Below are 22,794 nucleotides of genomic sequence, written 5' to 3'. Positions count from 1 at the left end.
GGACTGATGCTGAAGCTGAAACTTCAGTACTTTGGCCACCTCATTCGAAGAGCTGACTCATTTGAAAGGACCCTGATGCTGGGGGGGATTGGGGGCAGGAGGAGAAGGGGTTGACAGAGGATGAGATGGCTCCATGGCATCACCGACTCGATGTGCATGAGTTTGCTTAAATTCCGAGAATTGGCAATGGACAGGGAGGCCTGGCGTTCTGTGGTTCATGGGGTCGCAAAGAGTCGGACACGACTGAGCAACTGAACTGAACTGAACCTATTAGATGTAAAAGGTGAGATACGGAATGGGCTGTTGGATGTGCTGGCTCTGGTGCTCAGAGGATAGGTTAGGGATATAGATACAAATTTCGGAGCCATCAGTATCTAGCAGATATTAGGAGTCCTATGACTGGGTAAGATCACCTAACAAGTAAATGAGACAGGATAGGGAAGGACATCAAGGATTGAGTCCAGAGCCCCTCAGCTATTTAGAGATTGGAGAAAGGAGGAGATTCCAACCAGTGAGACTTAGGAGAAAAAAACGTGTTTCAAAGAGAAAATAGTGATCAACCTGTGTCGTTTTTTACAAGATTAGGTCTGAGAATTGATTTAGTAAAGTGGAGATCACTATATATATTTTTTTCTTTAGTTGTTTCCTTAGTTGTTGGTCCAGAAATTTGAGCTAACATCTTAAAACAATCTAATTCAGATTAACGTCAAGTTCATTTGAATAGTATACAAAGAATTTGCTCCACTGTAACTCCACTGTGAGCCCTTTCTCTGTACTATTACTGTCGAATGTGCTTTGCAGGCCTTCACTCAGTCATGTGGAACTCTTTACAGCCCCGTGGACTGCAGCCCGCCAGGCTCCTCTGTCCTCTCATGGGATTTCCTAGACAAGAATACTGTAGTGGGTTGCCATTTCCTCCTCAAGGGGATCTTCCTGACCCAGGTATGAAACCCATGTCTCCTGCATTTGCAGGCGGATTTTTTACCACTGAGCCACCTGGGAAGCCTTACTGTCAGATAAGTTACACATAATACATAGTAAGCTCATAAATAGAGTTTCATGATTATTGTTTTTATGCAATTGTCTTAAGTTAGGACAAGAAAAGTGTTACAAATTAAAACACATTTATACTGTCTTTTATATTTATCTGTGTAATTACCTTCTATCATTGGTGTTTCTTACTTTTGCATGTAGATTCAAATTAGTCACTATTGTGCTTTCCTTTTGATCAGAGGAACTCCCTTCAGTGTTACGTGTAGGGAGAGTGAAAATGACAGATGCTCTCGTTTTCATCTGAGAACATCTTGAATCTTTCCTTAGTTTTTCTGTTGGACTGTGCTTCATTTTGACGTTTCAATATGTATGGAATTCCTGGTTGATAGTCTTCCTATTCAAGACTTGAAATGTCACATCTTGGTGTTCAGGCCTGCAGCGTTCAGATAAGTAGTCAGCTGTTCATCTTACTGAGGGTCACTTGTATGTGAGGAGTCACTTTTTTCCTGATGCTTTCAAGATACCCACTTTGTCTGTCAGTAGCTTGACTAGTGTGTGGATATGCCTAGGTGTGGATCTCTGAGGTTATCCTACATGAAGTTTACTAAGCTGGGTTATGTAGGTTAAGGTTTTTCATCAACTTGGGAAGCTTGGAGCCGTTATTTTCTCAAATACCCTTTCTTTCCTCCTGCCCCTCTCCTGTGACTCCCACATGCATGTATTGGTATGCTTGATGGTGTCCCCACAGGTCTCTGAGACATCTTAATTTTTATTCTTTGTTTTTGCTCAGATTGGATAATTTCAACTGGCTTCCTATGTTTGCTTGTCTGTCTGCAGGTCTTACAGTTTCTACTGTATGGTATTTTATTTATTTATTTATTTTTTTAAATTTTATTTTATTAGTTGGAGGCCAATTACTTCACAGCATTTCAGTGGGTTTTGTCATACATTGACACGAATCAGCCATACGTGTATGGTATTTTAAACTGAGTATAGGCCATACTTTCTTGTTTCTTTGTGAGTCTCCTGCTTTTGTGTTCAAAACTGAGCGTTTTAAATAATACAGGGTGATACAATTGTTAGTCAGACATATCCTGAGATAGGAGCGAGATCAAAGCCCCAATTAAAGGAACAACCTTTTGCTTTTCCTTCCTTTATCTTGTTTTAACAGCTGCTGCTCATCAGTCACAGCTTCCGCTTCTGTGATCTTGCTTGCTCACCTTGCTTGCTCTTTGCATCTTCAGGAAGTTAGGCTACCTGGGGAGGGGAGGAATCTGAGCTGTTTGAGCGAGAAGTTTATGGTGTATAAAAGATGCCCAAAACAAAGCTGGGGCACTGAGCCTTTGGAGGCGACCGCACAGCCCGCACAGGCCTGAGTGACCCTGCCACCCCGCGTCTTCCCGTGCTGCGCATCTCTCTCCGTCCCCACGGTCAGTTAGGTTCGCTGTGGTTGCTGTTTGCTTTCTGACTTCTGAAAGCCTGTTTGTCATGTGCAGTTCTTGCAATTTCTGCTCAGTTAGTGGTCAGCTCATGTTTGGACAGGGATTTCCTTAATTGCTTCTGACTAATAAGCCAGCCTTTGCTGAGGGGCTGTGTAGGTCTGCTGGACATACTTTCCATGCTCCAGGAGGCAGTTTGTGTAGACTTCATTTAGCGTTTGCACAGAGCCTCAGGATTATCCAGAAGTGAGAGAGTAGGATCTTCTCGGGTCTTTTTTTGGCATGAACAGTGTCCTAAATGTACACCTGGCATTCTAGATTCCCAGGAATATCTTGGAGCAAGCTTTTCAGAGCCTTGTATTGACCTTCCATTCCTTAGATTTTGCTTTTAAATTGTTTTGATCAGCCTTTTGTTAGTCCTCAAGTGGTGATATCACTCAGTCAGCTGTTGTGGTAGACAGTTGCTACTGAGATTGTTTCTGAGAAAACAGCCTGGGGGTTGGGCTGCTTCCACGGAGAGCTCTGCATTAGATTACAAAGTAACTCTGCTGCTGCTGCTAAGTCACTTCAGTAGGGTCCGAGTCTGTGCGACCTGCAGACGCAAGGGAGCACTTAGGTCTGCTGCCATGTCAAATGGTGACAGTGCTCAGGATGAAGCTGTGGGGAATTCCAAACCTAACTGTTCTAGTGACTGCTAGGAACACATTGGGTTATAAGACTACTGCAGAGCTGGGAAGAGGGGGATGGAATTGAAACACCACAGAGCTTGCTGTTCTTACTGAGATTGAGTCATTTTTCTTGAGTAAATGCTCCTTTGATTGTTGCATGCCTTTGGTTAATTTTTATACTTCTGAAAAAATTGATTTTGACAAGTTTTGTCAGTGCTCTCTGTAGATTTTTGTAAGTTGTTCTTCTGCCATTCTGAGAGTAGCTCTGTATTCTTGATGACAAGGAATTCACGAGAAGATTTTCTTCCTCGGAAGATGGAACATTGAAACATGTACGCTGCCTCTTCTTTTCTCCCCTCTTGTCTCTTAGGCTGTCTTTGATCAGCCTCGCACACTGTAATTTGCCTGTTCTTCCCTGCCCCTCTGGGCTGAGAGTCCCCAGGAACTGCTGTGAAAGTAAAAACTGAAAGTTGCTCAGTTGTGTCCAACTTTGCGACCCCATGGGCTGTAGTCCCTGGAATTCTCCAGGCCAGAATACTGGAGTGGGTAGCCTTTCTCTTCTCCAGGGGATCGTCCCAACCCAGGGATCAAACCCACATCTCCTGCATTGCAGGCAGATTCTTTACCAGCTGAGCCACAAGGGAACTGCTATAGGAACAAATAAAAAATTCCTTTAAATGAAGTTATAAAATCAAAATAGATATGATTTTGATTATTTTAGAATGGCCTTAGCAATTTGATGGATGTTAAATACATTTGCATAGTAGCTGATAAAAACCAGCTGTTTCATTGTTACATTCCTTGCCCAAGACCAGTTGGGTTAGCAGTTTTCTTGAAAAGAATAGTCAAGTGCTATGATAATATAGTTAAGTTTTCTTTCCTCTTTTTAAAGGAGGGTCTTTGTTTTGTACATTAAAGGTTACTATAATGATATTGCTTTAAGACAGTAATTTTTGAACAGCAGTTATTTGTGTATCACTTTCATGAATTTTTTTCTGTATCTTTTTGACATGATTTACTACTTTCATGATTTTGCTATCACCTATACCAGTATTTCACTAACTTTAGTGTACCTGAGATACACCCCTAAAGTGTATTAAAACAGTTTTTCGGGCTGCCCCACTAGGGGTTTCCTGATACAGGACTTCCCTGATAGCTCAGTTGGTGAAGAATCCGCCTGCAATGCAGTTGACTCCAGTCGGGAAGATCCGCTGGAGAAGGGATGGGCTACCCACTCCAATGTTCTTGGGCTTCCCTTGTCAGAGGGAGTCAGAGGAAGAGGGGTGAACAGGATGGAAGACAGTGTTTGTACTGTCACTTTCAGATGACATCCCTCCCAGTATGCACTGTTTTGGTGTTTAAAAGTGAGCCATGAGGTCCAGCCACACTCAGGGAGGACAAGGGTGTGAATGTCAAAACAGCAGGAATCTGCGTTGGGGACCCTCTTAGGTATTACCACATCCTGCCCAGCACAGATCCTTGATTTTATAAGGAAGAAAGATAGTCAACAGCTGGAGGATTCTTTGTACTACTTCCTAAGATTTATTTTTACAGAGATAGGGGAAGTTTGGGGTGGGTATTGTTAGGGTGCAGTGCCCTTGAGCAGAGGGAGAGGGTACAGACACGAGCTGCTGGGTTCATCAGGTGGACTCTGAATACCTGAAGATACTGAAGGCTTGAATAGCGGTGTAGAGTAGGAGTCAGACACTGTTTATCTTCAGCATTTGAATGCTCTGATTTAGGACTATATGAAATACCTCTTCTGTTCCTATTAAAGAAATTAGTGCAGTTTGAGAACTAGTGCATTTCAAGTGATGCTCAATTTATAGGCAGGAAATAGTTACTGTTCTATATCATTCTATATCATTTGTTTTATGAATTCTCAGCATAGCAACATTTTGTATACTGTCATATTTTGTCCCATAGAGTATGTAGCAAAGAACTATAGATATCAAATGAAAATAATTTCACTTAACAAACATAATGGGTAAGAATCTAGATAACAACTTGGAGAATTTAGTCTCAGATCTCTCTCTTTCATTCCAGCTTCACTCCCCTGTAGTTCAGGCCTCCAGTGTATTCATTCAGAACCATAGCAAACTTGACTTCTAACTAAACTCTTCCCTCTAGGCTGATTTGAAAGGAATGAATTCTTCTCAGAGTCATTCTCAGCCTTATTAAATCGTGTTCTGTACTTCTTTTTAAAAATCATCTTTGAGGTTTAAAAAGCATATGACAAAACAGACGTAATTTAAGTGTGCAGCATTTGAGTTTTGACAGTACATGGTGCAGCCCCCATGATCAGTATGCTAGAGTGTGTTTTCATCCTCCCCAAAATCTTCCCAGACAGGTCTTAGCCCTCCACCCCTAGCCTTGGGCACCTGTTGTTTTGTTGTTTAATAGATGTAACTCCATGGCTGATTCATGTCAATGTATGACAAAACCCACTTACAATGTTGTGAAGTAGTTAGCCTCCAACTAATAAAAATAAATGGAAAAAAAATAGATGATATCTATCTTTCCTAGTGTTTCATGTAAGTGAAATCATACTGTATGCAGTTTTTTGTGCCAGTCTTTTTCATTTAGCATGAAGCTTATCCATGCAATTGCATATATTAGTTGTCTTTCATTGGGGAAGGACTGATGTGAAGCTGAAGGTCCAGTACTTTGGCTATCTAATGCGAAGTGCCAACTCATTGGAAAAGCCCCTGATGCTGGGAAAGATTGAGGGCAAAAGGAGAAGTGAATGGCAGAGGATGAGGTGGTTGGATGGCGTCACCAACTTGATGGATGTGAATTTGAGCAAGCTCTGAGAGCTGGTGGAGGAAAGGGAAGCCTAGGGTGCTGTTGTCCACGGGGTTGTAAAGTCAGACACGACTTAGTGATGAACAACAGGTTGTCTTTCTCTTTTATTACTGAGTAGTATTTCATTGTATGGATATGTAGGTTTTATCCATTTACCTGTTGATAATCATTTGGATTGTTTATACTTTTGGGCTTTTCTCAGGGTCTGCAAACTTGAGTGGCCATCCATCCATTTTTATAAAAGCAGTTTGTTTTATTGGAAGGCAGCTCTGCCTATTCCTTTCATGTTTGTGGCTGTGATGGCAGAGATGAGTAGTTATGACAGACCAGCCACATGGTCCTCAAAGCCTTACTTGTTACTGGCGGATGTTTAAGTGAAAATGATCAACCCTGCTGTTGCATACAGATAAAATTGCCATAAACATGTACAGGTATTTTCGTGGACATCAAACATTTTTCTCTGTTCTTAGAACTGGAATTGCTGGACTATATAGTCGATACGGGCTTCCCAGGTGGTGCTAGCGGTAAAGGATCTACCTGCCAGTGCAAGAGACACAAGAGACTCGAGTTCAGTCCCTGGGTCAGGAAGATCCCCTGGAGGCGGGCATGGCAACCCCCTCCGTATTCTTGCCTAGAGAATCCTATGGACAGGGGAGCCTGGAGAACTACAATCCATAGGGTCGCAAAGAGTCTGACGTGACTGAAGCAGCACACACATGCACAGCAGGTGTATGTTTTAAGTAAATAAGAAATTGAATTTTTAAAAAACTTATTGAAAAGAATGAAGTCATGTGGGAGGTGTAATGTTTAAGTATGTATAATAAAAAATTTACCTTATCTGAAGTGATAATGCCATTTTAATTTTTTTCACCACTGATGTATAAGAGTTGGGCTTCCCAGGTGGTGCTAGTAGTAATCTGCCTGCCAATGCAGGAGACGCAAGAGTTGTTGGTTCAACCTCTGGGTCTGGAAGATTGTCTGGAGGACGAAATAGCAACCCACTCCAGAATTCTTGGCCTGGGAAATCCCGTGGGCACAGGAGCCTGGCTGGCTACAGTCCACGGGGTTGCAAAGAGTTGGACACGACTGAAGGGACTTAACCTCTGTTCCCTCTCAGACATGTATTATCATTTTTAAAACAGATTTGAGCCAATCTAGTGGGTGTACAGTAATGTCTCAGTGTGGTTTTTATTTGTATTTCTTTATGACTAATTATATATTTTTATGTGTTTAGTGTTTGCTTTTATGTCTCTGATTTGATGAAAAATCTGTTAAAATCTTTTCCCTTTTGATTTTCAGTTTGTCCATTGTTAAGTAGTAAAAACCTTTTATATATTCTTAATGCAAGTCTTGTATGTTATTTATATTGTGAATATTTTCTCCCATTCTGTGGCTGAAATATTTTTGTTAAAAAGGCTTCATTTTATTTCTCTGGTTTTCTAGTTGTTTAAAGTGGGAGGGTAAATCTGATCTGCTTTGTTAGTGCAGGGACAGAGGATTTTTTTTCCTTCATTGCTGTATCCCTAGTTGATAGCATTAAACATTGAAAAAAAGCTAGTGAAAGGTTATTGCTGAGCCATTAAAATCGCTGGGATTCTTGGCCTCCAGAGGAGAGGAATTCAACCTGGGGCCAGTGACAGGGCTTGATCACTCAGAGCTTTTCTGTATTAAAGTTTTATTAAAGTATAAAAGAGATAGAGAAAGCTTCTGACATACACATCAGAAGGGGGCAGAAAGAGTGCCCCCCACCCCCACCCCCGCTAGTCTTTAGCAGTAAGTTATATACCTATTAGCAGGCAGCTAATTAGAGGAAGGAAATGTCTCAGAACTCAGAGAGTGGCACCAGGCCCCTCACCCATAACATGTATTTTGAGATAACATTGGCACAAGGTGAGTCATCCCAGGCCATAACACGATTGCCATGAATCTTGAAGAAAGGCAGGTTTGGTTTCCAAGCAAATTTGTAATCTCATTAACATAGCTTAAGAGAACATTTGCCAGAGTAAAACATACTGGTTTGTTAAGTCCGTTCTGAGTCTTAGTTGGAACTGACTTGAAGAAAGACAGAGTCTAAGGTAAATAACATTGTTCATTAACATAACTTAAGAAAAACATTTCTGTGAGAAAAACACATTGGTTAGCTCAAGGGCTGAGAAAAGTTAAGTTCAGGTGGAACCAGGTGTTATCATGGCAACACAATTTTAAAGGAAACCTCCTTTTAATTTTGTATAGAGGAGGAAAAAAAATCTGACAATTTTAGTCTGTTTCCTCCTGACATAGAGAAAAAACTTGTGATGATTGCAGCCTATTGCCTCCATTTGGAGATCCCTAGCCTTCCTGCCTGGAGAAGGCAATAGTACCCCACTCCAGTACTCTCACCTGGAAAATCCCATGAACGGAGGAACCTGGTGGGCTGCGGTCCATGGGGTCGCTAAGAGTTGGACACGACTGAGCGACTTCACTTTCACTTTTCACTTTCATGCATTGGAGAAGGAAATGGCAGCCCACTCCAGTGTTCTTGCCTGGAGAATCCCAGGGACGGGGGAGCCTGGTGGGCTGCCGTCTATGGGGTCGCACAGAGTCGGACACGACTGAAGTGACTTAGCAGCAGCAGCAGCCTTCCTGCCTGTTACCCTCTCACTAGCATCGCTCTTTTCTGAATGGAAAAGAGTTTTTTCTTTTCTTGTCCTCCTGTGGGATCTTAGTTCCCTGACCAGAGAGAAACCCATGCCCCCTGCGATGGAAGCTCAGACATAACCACTGGACTGCTAGGGAAGTCCCTGAATGGATTAGAATTCAAAATAGCAACAGTGGGAGGCACATGATCATGTAGGCCATTTTCTGAGAGTAAATGAGTTCTTTTTCTTTGTTATAATTTGTATCAAATTAATGAAAAGTAAGCATTTTGTTTTATTCCTGTTGAAGTTTAAAAGATGACAGTGATGCATTTTGGTCTTGATGGCAGCGCTGTTTTCTAGAAGGTCCTCGTTACTCTTCTGTGCACAAGCATCATGCATATTACAAAATTCAGACAAGCTTTCCTTTGTGTTTTCAAAACCAGTTTTATAGGTATCCTTTAGTCACTGTAGAGCAGAAAAAAATTTCTAGTAACATTTTGTTTCAGTGATTTAAAAGAGAAGCATGGTGTCAGTGTTTCTTCTGTAAGAAGATTAATTTCATATGCATAAAAGTGATCTTTGAATTGAGGTTCTTTGGGTAGTTTTTGTTGTTTTTTCAGATTTTTAAAACTTGTTTTGCAAGTTTTCTAACACACATGCACTTTTTCTCCCGAGATTGAAGAATGAAAAGGCGTTGCGTCTCAGCCTTATTGGTAAGTGGATTTACTTGTTTGAAGTTCTTCCCTTACTTATTTTCTCTTGACTCTCTTAGTGAAATACTGTTTTTATCTCTACCAGATAAAAGTGATTTTGTCAGATTAAGTGAATTTTTTCTACCAGACTTGATTAAAATAAAGTCAGTCATTAAACTGTTAGAGCAGTGTTAATATCTAGCTCAGTTTTTTAGAAATTGTTTAGTATCTACCTGTATCCATCCCTTTCTCTCTCCAGTTTAATTCTAGCTTTCTAACCATTAGAATTATGAAGGGTTTTGGAAACAGGAATTCATGTTTAATGATGTGAATATATCCTCAGTCTATATCTCAGTGTCACAGTCCTTTTATGTGTGTGTGTGGGTGTGTGATCAGATTTATTATTGGTAAGGTTATCTGATAAGTCTGAGATTTCAAAAGAGTAGCTACTAGGCTTTATAACTAAAATGAAAGATATTCAAACCATTCACTCTACTGCCTTATCAGACAGCAGAATCGTATTTGTAAATGGTTTACCAGTAATCCTGGGTAGGGCCATTTCTTGATTTGTAATACTGAGAAATCTTACTGAAAGTGGCACCGCTATGGTCAGATCGACTCATAAGCACGAAGTCTGCTAGCTCTTTGATAGTACATGTCAGTTATTCTGCATAGTATACGGCAGATCTTGTATGCTTAGTGTATTTACTGACTTTGAGGCCCTGAACTTACTTAACCTTTCTCTTCTAAATGGAGGTAATAATAATAATCCTCATAGGATTGTAAAAGTCAAGCTCTGTGCCTGGACATAGTGCCTGCTGCTCTTTAAAAGTTCAGCACATACCATGCTCTTCATTAATCTAATCAAACTCTCCTTTTGTTATTTCAGACAAGTTCTATCCTTTGCTTTATAAATAGTTGGAACTTCATGTTCTTTTAGCGTATTCTTTCTTTTAAAAAATGTTTTGTATCCTTACTGGATAAGAAATACATACAGAAAAGCATCCTTCCTACCTTTGTCTCTTCCCCAAATTAAAATGTGACAGTTCAGTTTCTGACAGGCTGGTTTAGTTAGCTTTGAACCCACACAAAACTTTATATTTAACTTTGAAATAAATGTTGATACTGTTTTAAACACATTGATGTTGAGAATTATAATGAATACCTCTGCTTAAATGATGACTTATGGTGTTAAACTGTTTTGGTACTTGTTGTTATAGGTGAAAAACTGCAGTGGTTTCAAAATCACCTTGATCCCAAAAAAGTAGGATATTCAAAAAGAGATGCTTGTGAATTAATTGAAAGGTAAACACTGGGCACGTTAATGAGCAAAGGGTCAGTAAGAAGAATTCCCCAACTTGGTTCTGCAAGATGCAGACTTCTGTTCTGGATTTATAGACAAGCAGATAGACTTTGTTATAAAGACTTTTGATTTGTATACTAGCTTAGTCATTTTAGTAGGCTCATCACCTTTCTGAGCCTCAGAATGGTAGGTGACCCAGTTTCTTGACTTCCTTGACAAATGACATCAGAACTCACATCTGAAGATGGAGGTGAGGTAGTTTGAAGAGTGTCTAGGCAGAGAGAACAAGATCTGAAAGACCTGGGGATGGGAGCAGCATATTTAGTGATCTGCCAGGCATTTACTATCACTGAGATAATAGGTTCCGGGAGGGAATTGTGACAGTTTGAATAAACAAGCAACACATAAATATCTCAGATATCATTGTAAGAGTTTGAACTTTACCCAAGGACAGTGGGAGTCACAGGAGACTTTGAATAGCAAGTAGCTGCGATGCTCACATTTAAACTTTTGAGAGTGAGGAAAGTGGACGAGGGGACAGACTATTAAGAGGCTGATGAAACTGTCCAGGCAAATGGTGGTGGTGGGAGCAGTGTGGTAAAGAAAGATGGAAATGTCTAGAGAGTTTAACGGGGGGTAAAAGTCTCAATCTTCAGTGAAGACTTAAATGTGGCATAAAGGGGAGAGAGAGGAGTCAGGGTGATCCAGTCTTCATCTGCGTGAATGAGGGCAGGGCCCAGGGCAGAGGTGGAGCAGGTTCGGAGGGGACTAGGGGCAGGGCGGAGGGCGTGTTAAGATGTCACCTGTTAAGCCAGATGGAGACATCCAGGAGGTAGTGGAGTGTGAGGACCTGGAGTTTAATAGACACTGTAATGGCAGACTTTGATTTGTTCACAGAAGTTTTGAAAGTGGTTGAGTTATCAAGAGAAAGTCTGAGGTCTGAGAACTTGAAGGAGTCTAGAGGAAAATAAAAATTTGAGAAGGACAGGCAGTGGCTGGGGATTATGTTTTAAATGAAGTAATGTACACCAAACAGACATTGTAAATCAGACCCTCTTGTTTTTCAGGTATTTGAATCGATTCAGCAGTGAGCTGGAGCAGATTGAGTTGCGGAACAGCTTCAAGGACAGGCAGGGCCGGAGGCACTGCTCTCGGGAGGCGGCCATCAGGCAGACCCTGGAGCGGGAGCGGCGGCAGTACCAGGTCCACGGCCTCGGTGCGCCCATGCTGCTTCCTGCTGTCTTGTCACTGTCACTTGTTCTGTTTATCTAGTTGACTTCGATTTTCCTTTTCTCTTTTTGAATATTTGGAATTTTTTAATTCTTTTTTTTTCCTACATTCCCAAAACTGTCGATTTTGACAGTGATGTTTTTCTACTATGATAGTAATGTTTTCCTCTCCCTTCAGGCATGTGCTTAACCTGCTCTGGTTTAGGGTTATTACTTGCCTGTCTCCAATCACATTAAAGAGCTATACTTGTTGCAGCCATTCTTGAGAAATTACAGAAATCAAATTTTCTTTCTTAGCAGTATAACATTTCTTACAGTTCCTGAAGACAAGTGTGTTGTTCGTTTAGCAGCACTGTCTAAAGAAAAGTGCGTAGGAGGAGAGGAGAGGGCACTTGCAAGGGCTTGCAAAGCCCACTAGCAGAGAACAACCAAAGGCTGCTCATGGCCTGCAAGTAATGTTTGATTGGCGTATGCATTGTCATACGCCAATAGAAAGATCTGCTGATTTCACATGAAGAATGTAGATTTCTGGATGCCCATTAAACATACGGTCTGACAGCATTGTCTGCTAGAGCAGAACAGCAGCCATCACTTTTAGACTTAGCATTCCGTGGTCCCCGACGTTCCCTGCCTGGTCCCTGTAGGCACTCATGTGTGGACTGGCTTGGAGAGTTCAGTAAATGAAATGTTTAATAGGAAAATAAGGTTTTTTTAGCTTTAATAATAACAGTAGGAGCCTGAAGGCGTTATCCTGCTGGCTCCTGCCATGTAGGTCCCAGCCCTGGCTATAGCAACACTTGATCCAGGAAAACCTGGGGCGGCCCCCCGCAGGCGTTCTCCCCTCAGGCCAAGCCTCCCTGGCGGTTTCTTACTATGACTGCAGGGTGCACTTCAGCAACACCCCGCAGGGAGCTTTGAAAAACACAAAATTTAGCGCTTGCAGGTCCCAGAGGTACCCTGAGGGGCACACGGTGAGGGCTCCAGTAGAGAAAGAGGGGGCAAGCAGGGGCCGGGGGTCCTGCCATTGTAAGGGTCACAGGTGGAATGCCCAGGGTTTCAGGGGCTTCCTGTTTATGAAGATGCCAGAAAGGAGAATGGGTTCCCTCCAGTGATCAGTTAACCTGGGGTGTTCTGATTGGCTGGGGCAGTTGTTTTCTGCAGCTGTGTCAGAAGCTGGCAGTAGGTTCATTGAGTTGGATGTCTTCGCAGTCAGAAGGTTAACTTATCACCTTCACTTATCACCTTCAGTAACACTAGGAACCCTGAGTAGATGGCAGTTCCTCTTCAGCATTCCTAAGAAATGAGTTTTTTTACTGGAAAAAAAAAGAAAAAAAAACAGAATAGCTTTAGAACAGGTTAGATCTGTACTGAGACCCTTGCAGCTTACTGTATAACAGGACAAGTTACTTCTTACCCACTCCCCAGCCTTGTTACCTTCCATTTAAAAATAGAGATGGATCGTACACCTCCCCTTCCCAGGTCGTTTAAAAGTTAAACGAGATTGCATGTGACATGTAGGGATTGAGGGAAAGCTTCAACCACTCCTGTGTCCTTTCACATAAATTTGTCTGTGCTTATAGTCTCCATTTCTTCATCTTCCATTGTCTTTGGAAGCCCTTAAATTAGGCTTTTGTAGCCACCACTCAAAGTCCTCGTCGCTGATGAACTGTTTAAGTTACTAAGACAGAGGTAGTGTACTGGGTACCTATTCTCATAGTCAGCTTCTGTGCAGCCTTTGGTACAGATGATCCCTTCGTTTTTTGTCACACTTTTTATTTGGGGTAGTAGCCGCTGTCCTTTCCCGGTTTTCCTCCTAGTTTACTGGCCATAATGTCAGTTTTCTAAGTTAACTCCTTCTCATAACCTCACAGACTAAATAATTGGCCCAGAATTCTGTCCTTGGGCCTCTTGTCTTTCCAGTTTATACCAGGTCCTGCATTTATCTCATTTAATCCTATGCTTTTAAATACCATCTAAATGTCATGACTTCCAAATTTATGTTGTCAATCCTAACTTGTCCCTAGAACTCCAGACTCAAACTTGAGTTTCTTAAAATCTCTGCTTAAATGTCTTCTAGACAGCTCCAGTTTGGCATGTCCCAAAGCAAAGCCCAGCTTTTCTCCTAAAACTGGCTCCTTCTGTACAATCCCTGTTTCAGGCAGTGACATCACCACTTGCCCGTCATCCTGCGGACATTTCAGATCCCACATCCAGCTCATCAGCCAGGTACACCTGGAGTCTGATGACTGGCACTGCTGCTCTGCTCTCCGTGGCTCGAGCCACCTGAATCTCAGCTCTGCCCTAGTGATGGCCTCCTTCAGTCTCGACCTGAAGCCATCAGGCTGAGTAGCAGTAATTGACAGCACATCCCAGGTCAGGCATCCTACTGGTGGTGAAGCCAGTGCTAAATCTCAGACTTTGTGTTCTGGTTATGCCTCAGCCCAGGGAATGTGGTGACACAAGTCTACAGGCATCTAGAAACATGGGCAAATGGTCAGAGATGCTGTCAGTGATTCAGTGAAGACTACGTACTAACATCTCTCCGTCTTGCCCCTGTTTAACATAGCCATTCCTCACTCACAGTCTTATTTTCTGAAGCTGTTGTAAAGGTCAAACATTTTTGTTGTAGATTCGTTTCATTTTATAGATTCTATTTTAGAATGCATTATTTAATAGTGTTGGTTTTTTTAATCACCTTATTAAACTAAGTCCTTTATACTTTTGAAACTTCTTTTCATTATAGCTTTGTAATCATGCTTTGAAAGTTTGTTTTGCTTTGGGCATTATTCTCTCTTATCAGTTATTTCTTTTTCTTCCTGAGATAATAAAGGAAGAAACTATAAATACTGTAATAGAAGACTTTACCTAATAAATATATTTTCTTTTCCAGAGATTCCAGACATTTTAAATGCAGATAATCTGAAAACTTTTAGGTGAGTTTGTTGCATTTTTTTTTTCTTTAAAGCTGCATGTAAAATACATGATAGGTAAACTTTCTTCCCTTTTGAGTATTCAGGGGTCCTTTTTAACCTCTCTTTCATCAGATAAGTAAGAATTTTCCTAAGTTACATTTGTTAGAAATGCCTGAAATGATAGTGTCCTAGTGCTTTTGTTTTACAAAATACTTCAAAATTCTTCAATATAGCATTTAAAAGAACATGATATCACTGTTCCTCTCTGTTATGTAAAAAAAAAAAAAAAACTGTCAGCAGCAGACTTGATGGCTCAGAGACCCATTCCCAGACTGTTTGCAGCACCTCCTTCTGGAGAAGTTGGTTGGTGGGAAGGGAATCATAAAGAACCAGGTGACCCAGTGATCTCTCTAATAGTACTCTGTGACCAGAAAGACCAGTGAGTAGGATTTCCAGTTTTTGGTTTTCAAACATAAATTATTTTTCTTTAGAAAATAATTTTTATTAATCACTTTGACCTTAGGTAGGTCATGTTGATCAGCCTGAAATTTTAACCGAAAGTAGATAAATTAAGTCCATATTATTTAAAACCTTTGTTTATTTTATATTATTATACTTCTGAATTTATAGAAAATATTTAATGTTCATAAAATCTCAGCTCATAAAATTTATCAGTCGTATTTAAGAAGTGGTTCACTTTTTAACTCATTTACATGTAGTTATAATGTAAGTACATACAGCTTAAGATTTTTTCAGATGTTAATTTTTTTGCCTGTATTATTAAGTAGTCAGATATGTAAGTATTCCCTTTATTCAGTAAAACGGTATAGATTCTTCCTCCTCCAAAGAAAGCCAAAAATGAGAAGAAATTAGCATAGACTGTTAGTATTTTTATCTAGCTAGAGTTCAATTCTCAAAACAGTCTTCATTTTGCTCCCAAAATAACTGAGCATAGGATTGTCACAGAAATGCTGAGGTTGAAAAACTGGAAGTTTTCTGTTATAAGAATTGTTTGGTTGCTGAAACTTAATTGTGACTTACCATCGTGTGTGAAGAGGAAAACCTTTTCTGACTCTGCATTTTGGAGATTTTCCAGTGTGGTATAGTGCCTGCTTTTGAGATTTCCTGATACTGTATGTCCTGATAGAGGGAAGTATTCAGGTTAAGAATCATAAAAGAAGGGAACAGTGTCCTTGTAACTTCTACCTAATGTTTTCCTGCATTGTTCTAAAAATCTTGAACATGTGAAATTCCCTGGGCAGTTAACTGCTATTATAGATTAATGGGGCTTCCCTGGTGGCTCAGATGGTAAAGAATCTGCTTGCAGTACTGGAGACCTGGGTTCGATCCCTGGGTCAGGAAGATCCCCTGGAGACGGGAATGGCAACCCACTCCAGTATTCTTGCCTAGGAGATCCCATGGACAGAGGAACTTAGCGGGCTACAGTCCATGGGGTCGCAAAGTGTCAGACGTGAGTGAGCAACTATAACATACTATAGATGAATGAGAAAGTACGCTAAGTGTGGAAAATGCAAACCTTAGTTTTGGGGACTTTTTTTTTTTTTTCCTGGTGCATTTATATTGTTTCCGTCTAGCACATTTGAGTCTGCTGTAAATTTATAAACTTTTTTCTGCATAGTTTTGAATATTGACTTCATTCCCCACCTCACCAACTCTCTGCATTCTCTCTTTTGTCTAGGGAATGGGATTTTGATCTGAAGAAATTGCCAAACATTAAAATGAGAAAAGTCTGTGCTAGTGATGCGGTGCCCAAGAAGTGTAAGAAGAAAGCTGTGACAGCTGTAGACAGAGATTTAGGGGAATTGGAACTGAAAGATGAGTCAAGTGACACAGACGAGGAAATGACTGCGGTGGCCTAAGTGTCTTTGCTTGAGTTGAAAATAAATAATTTGAGAACTTCCAAGTTATACTTGAATTGATTATGGTAAATAATTGTCTCAACACACGAATTTGCTGTTTTACCTTACTCTTATATTTTCGGTTTCAAAAACAGTGTGGCAATTTTTACTTAAAAAGGAATGTTGCTTTTCATTTATATTAAGCATGTTTACTTAGAATCACCTATCACATTTTGGGTCATAGGCAGTAGCCATTTTGCTAGAAGGTTAATGTGGGTACTTCTTGAGTAAGCAGTGATGACAGCAAAACTGCCTTTTAGCAGTGTTTTTCACTGTTCTTCCTCTTACACATCAAACCTGTTTTCTTTCCTTATAAAATAGGGAAAATGTGATACAGAATTTATAAACACTTATGGATTGTACATTGCTGTTATTTATTATCTTTGACCCAGAGTTAGGTAAGTGGTTAAAGAAGAATCACCAACATATTCTTCTGTGGATCTCCTGTTATTAACCTGTTATATGGATAAAGGGGATAAATGATTTCAGGTTGGCTAGTTTTGTTTTTATATTATTTTTTACTTTCTCATTGTGAAAAGTATTAGATTTTATTTGTGGAAACAGAACTAAAGATTAGAGAACTAGTTATTTCAATTGTCTTATTTCTTCTTCTGAGAGATAGGTTAAATTGACATGTAACTCAGTGTTTCCAACATCATGAAAAACATGAATGTGGTAGAATGTTCTTAACAGAACTTGTTAAATGCAAGTTTTTTCTGGCCTGTTTCCTAAAGAGTGCAGTGAAAGTGCATTTTCAAGGGAAAAAAAAATTCTGTATGAGGTAACCAGGTGTCAACTGTGTTGTTAACAGCTTTTTTACTTCAGAAGGTTAGAAATAAAACTTATTCTATAATTTTACTTAATTTAAGGTTCTTATTATTTAATGTTTAGTGATTTAACTATTGCTGACTTGCTTTGACTTTAGGTAATCCATGCAAAAGTATGGTTTTATGGTTATATAGTAAGTTCTTATCTCTTTGGTCATTGGAAAATTTCCTTCTAGGGGGAAGGGAATTCATTTTTTGTTTCAAAATGACTATAAAAACTGAGTCATAAATTACAGTAAAGAGAGTAAAAACTGCTTTATCCAGTCTGGTATTTAAAAAGCATTACTGTTAGATGAATAACTTGTGAAAATGGCAGAACATTCTCCTCCAAGATTTATTTCTAGTTTTCCCTGTGCTATCAAAGCAGAAAATATAACAGGCTATACTGCTTGGAACCAGAACAGATAAGTGCTTGTTGAATGAATTTAGGACTGTAATTGTCATTTACTGGCTAGTAATTGTCATTACTCTGGCTAGACCAGAGTAACCTAAGAGATCATTTGTCTTTAGAGTAATCCTCTTAAATGGTCCCCTTAACCATTGTCTATGGAACATGTTCTTTCTGCAGTGATGCTTGTCCCACCCCCTTTTCTGTCAGTGTTAAACCTTTGAGAGATAGCTTCTCTAGTCCACAGCCATGGAACCGAGTAAAAGTAACACTTTGTTGGCAATTCTTCTTTGTAAACTCGCGGTGGACAGATAATAAAATGGCAGATAGTAAATATTTTAGATATTGTAGGCCAAATGTAGTGTCTGTTGCATATTCTTATACATGTATGTGTGTTTTACCACCCTTTAAAAATGTGAAACCCATCATGGCCATACCCAGATAGGCTACAGACTAGGTTTGACCTGCTTGCCAGAGTTTGCCAATCCCTGGTCTAAATCAGCCAGCTGAAGTCCACGAATTTAGGCTTAGGATATATTTCTAAACTCAGCCACTAACTGCTATCTGTAGCCGCTATTCCTAATACCTAGACACTTCCTTGCCTTGCAGGCATTGGTCTCTCTCTGGGACTCTGTTCACCTTAAATAGCGTTTTCTGCTCTTGTAATCCTTATGCTTCAGGACGGAAGATTAAATAGGTGTCCTCTTTGGCATGTTTATTTGATAAGGTGTGATTTTATTCTTGACCTCTTTTTTAAAAAATAATTTTAGGTTCACATTAAAATCAAGAGGAAAGTAAAGAGATTTCCCATATACTCCCTAGCCCCACATGCATAACCTCCCGCTTACCAATATCCACCACCAGATGGTACACATGTTATAACTGATGAACCTACATTGACATCCAGCATGTTTGGAATGAAATTCACGTTCTGTACCACGGCCAGACTAAACAACCACCATGGTCAGAGAGGCCTGAGGTGCTCTGATTGCTGACATCCTCTCCACATGCCCCAGGCTGGCCTCGTTTCAGACACACTGTCTGCCTGTCCTGCCCCAGGGTGGTCAAGCCATGTCCCGGGTGGGGACAGCTTGGTGCTGGCCCCCTGATGAGCGTGTGTGTCCTCTGAGGCCAGGCTGGGCCGCGGCGTTCCTGAGCCTCAGAAGAGTGCCATGTGGTCTTCCTAGAGCAGGAAGACGTGGGGTGCTGTGCTTCCACGGGGCACTGCATGTCTGTCTCCCTGTTTTCCGGGGGAATAAGTGGACAGCTTGTCACCGCCTGCAGGTTCTGATAAAGTGTGAGACTTCCTTCTCAGCCCGCTGTGGCTGCAGGCTGCGAAAGGGCCTAGGTGCACTGTGGTCCTGCCTTCTCAGCAACAGGGCGCCCCCGCCTCGTGCAGTGTTACTGATCACGTGTGCCCCTTTCTTCCTGTGCCTCCTCTCTGGGGCAGGACTCCCTAGGAGCTGGCGCCTCTTCCTCTTTCCTTGTGTGCCGCGGTAAGGAGTGAACTGGCTTAAACTCCAGCGCAGACTGTTTCCCCCCTGCTGGATCTTGCTGATCTGCCTTGTTCAGGACTCTGCTTCCTGCCCTGCCACTTCCCTGGGTTAAGGAGTCTACCCCACCCTTGGTGTCTCTGTCACAGCTCCCGGTTTTGGTCACTGGCTAAACACACAGTGACAATGATTTATGATCTAGGTTTGTTTGTTGTAATTTGGGAGGCTGAGAAGACAAATGCACATGTTCTGTTTGGACAGAAGAATGAACACATCCAATTAGACCCTGAATTCAAGCTTCAAAGCTGGGGCTGCAGTTGGGGTGTTTTCTTCACTGATCACCAACCTGCTTAGGTTTGAATTAGATTCCCTCTTTTAGTTTTTATTACCTCTGAGTAGGAAAATACTGTTACATTCTTTTGTATATCCAAGCCTTATTCATCAGAGAATCTTTTTCTGGATTGCATTCTGATTTTTCTTAATTTTTTTTTTCTTTAAAACAGAGTTTGAAAGTCTGTGTAGATTATTTTCATTGATTTTCCCTTGTTAACGCACCTATTTAATCCTTCCTAAAATGCCATGTGTTAATCAACCTATGTTGGCCTTAAAATATGCTCAGACCCTGCTTAAAAACCCAGATCATTGCAGAATCTTAAGAACTCAAGGCTGTTTGAATGTTGCAGATACAAATCTGAAGAAATTCAGGTAAGTTAGGCAAAAAATAAAGAAATCACAGCAAAAGTTTGGGTCACTTATTTAATATACAAAGTCTTTTTTCACAGGGAATTATTTGTTTTCCTTAATTTGTCTTAGTACATATAATTCACAAAACAGTAAATTGTTAATGCAAGAGAATTAGGAAAAACCAAAAAAGTACAAATGCTCAATCCCCAAAATTGCACACAGTTAAAATTTTTCTTTTGTCTTAATGCAGTTTCAAATGGGCTTTCTTCAGATGTGGAGGAAACACTGCAGCCCAAAATAACAGTACTTCCTCTCAACTGTATTGATATGTAAAATAGCACCTTTGGGCTGACTGTAAAAGAGAAGAAAATTGGTTTCCATCTTTCTTAATTAAAGTGTAAGTCCTACACAATTATATGACAACTACAATAATGACAATGTTAAGTTTGGAGAGCTCTACTTTGTTCCAAAATGCTAACTGGCATGAAAGGAAAGGAGAACTGTGTCGGGCAGATGAAACACTTCCCACCTCACCTCCATGACAACGAGAATGTGTTAGTGAGGCCATTGCTCTGATGGGCTAGTTTCCACCTCACCTCTGTGACAGAATGTGTTAGTGACGCCATTGCTCCAATAGGCTGGTTTTCCAGCCAAACTATACAGATGGTTCAGGGACCTTGTGCAAAACAGATTAACTATGCAGCTATCTCTCTGGGGCTACAATCACATGAGCAGCAGCTCAGAATGAGATTTAATCCTGTGGCATTTGAAAGACTCCTTTACTGTATACACCTGTCTTCCTTCAGTTTCTCCATTGTTTTATATCCCAAGCTGATGGTAACATTTTTGTTTCATTTGTACTTAAGCTTGATTGCCTTTTTGGCTTCACTTTAAAAAAAATATGAATTTCTTTACAACTTAATATTTGAGCTTATACAATAAAAGTGACAGTTCTTTAAAAAAAATTAACTAAATGGTAATACCACAGAGTTATGATTATAAAAAACCAAGGTTTTAGTAGAACTATAAATTTATTCTTCAATTTAAGTCCTTTGTTTCAATTCCATTTTATTTCTTAAATAACCAGGTAAACATGCTTCAAAAAATTGAAGAGCATTCCAGAGAGCAGTTTTTCTTTTTGAAGGGTATATCCAGTCCACGAAAGTATTTTCACAAAGCCACACCCAGTCATTGAAAGGTCAGAAACCATTGCCACACAGTATAAAAGAAAACAATCAACACTAGGTTTTAAATACACATAGTTATTTCAGTTGTTTGAACCTTCAACAGCCATTACGGGAAAACTTTTTAATGATTTAAATTTGAGAGTTCAGGTTTTAAAAAAGAATAGCAGAATAATGCTGACTTTTAACCCATTAGAGAGCTCTATATTTTCTCAGTTCAACAAAGACAAAGCCTATTCAAGTTAATTTTGAGAATTTTTGTGTGGTTTTAAAACACCATGTCCTCTTTTATCGTTAATACAGTAAAGATTATCTTTATTTTCATTCTAGTGTTCAGTGTGCGCCTTAATAAACCAGGCCTTATGTTAGCCAATCATCTTCCACTGTGAAATGAGCCATATAGTTACCTATCTTTCTGAAGTTTGGACAGAATTGAAATGGTGTTTTTGGTGTAAATAATCCTTTTCCTTACAGAGCAGACAACAGAGAGATCAACAGTTCTTTGCTGGTGATGATTTTGTTCCCTCAGGAACTTGTGGAAGTGTTGCCATTGCTAAACCTCAGGAGACATGGATTAGTAAACTGCTTAGGAAAGTTATCAGAAGAAATGAATCACGTTTAGTCCCTTGGGTGAAGTGCCATGGTTAAGTCACCCAAAGCTTCATCATCTGTGAATGTATGTGTCTTAAACCTTGAAGATGGAAATTAAGAAGTTAATACAAAGTCCAGTTTAAGGGTCATATATTTTAATTGTGCAGAAATTTTGGTCCAGTTTAGTTGCCTCAAGTGTTTTTTTTTTTCCTGTGCATTCAACAAGTTTTAAGAAAGATGAGCTTTAAAAAACCTCTTGTTTGCTGCTTGACTGAACACTTTAACGTTTTTCTCATGTTTATACAGGAACACACACACCCCACATGCACACAAAGTTGACGCTGCCCACCTTTGCTCTATTTCTAAGAACTGGGACTATTTGGACTCAGTGTCAGCCACTACTAGTATCATAGCATCCTTCTGAGTGAAAGGTTATCTCTTTCGTTTTTCTGTGGTAACCTGTGAGGAACAAGCACACTGACAGTTACAAAGTACATCAGTGATGTGATGCCCAGATTTGTGCAGTGCGAAACCCATGCTTTGGTTCTATGGCCATCATGGTTGCCTTTTCACAATAATAAATAACAACAGCTAGCAAAAATAAATCACCTTGTTTTATGTAAGACATCTCTCTTTGACAGGTCACTATATTTATAATCATTAGTCTAGCTCACTGAAGTATCACACTTCAGGTTCATAAGAATATGCAAAGAATACAATAATCAACTCATCTGTCAAACCTAAACAACTCGATTTATTACTTATCACAGAATGTTGAATGTTTTTGCTTCCCAGTTGAGCAAGGGAAATAATTATCAGCTCTTTAAAATACAGTCTAAATGCTTGGTCATAACTACTCACTACTCATCTGTCAAGTTGACACCTTATGTGGATTTTAAAAAGTACATTTGACTTAAAAAAAATTATTTTTCCCCCTATTAGAAGTGCTTCATAGTAGCAAATAAGTTAATTTTGAAACTTTGTCACAGGCAGATTGCTTTATAGTTTTGTTTTTTTACCCTTTAAAAAATAGTAACTTTGTCTAACTC

The 22,794-nt window shown here is 40.1% G+C and overlaps 1 protein-coding gene across 1 annotated transcript in view; it reads left to right on the top strand.

The window, feature by feature from the left end:
- TMA16 (translation machinery associated 16 homolog) overlaps positions 1 to 16,583 on the top strand; it is a 39,041-nt gene extending 22,458 nt beyond the window's left edge. Inside the window, exons 3-7 of the mRNA XM_065907228.1 lie at positions 9,199 to 9,236; positions 10,436 to 10,520; positions 11,586 to 11,734; positions 14,638 to 14,680; positions 16,359 to 16,583. Coding sequence (XP_065763300.1) covers positions 9,199 to 9,236; positions 10,436 to 10,520; positions 11,586 to 11,734; positions 14,638 to 14,680; positions 16,359 to 16,539 — 496 coding nt within the window. The 3' untranslated portion in view covers positions 16,540 to 16,583. The remainder of the gene's footprint in view (positions 1 to 9,198; positions 9,237 to 10,435; positions 10,521 to 11,585; positions 11,735 to 14,637; positions 14,681 to 16,358) is intronic.
- Positions 16,584 to 22,794: the final 6,211 nt, after the last annotated feature.

The sequence above is a fragment of the Muntiacus reevesi genome, chromosome 16 (assembly GCF_963930625.1).
Source record: "Muntiacus reevesi chromosome 16, mMunRee1.1, whole genome shotgun sequence".
Classification (NCBI taxonomy): Eukaryota; Metazoa; Chordata; class Mammalia; order Artiodactyla; family Cervidae; genus Muntiacus; species Muntiacus reevesi.
Note: the sequence above shows the minus strand (reverse complement) of the source record. Positions and strands in the feature narration are given on the sequence as shown.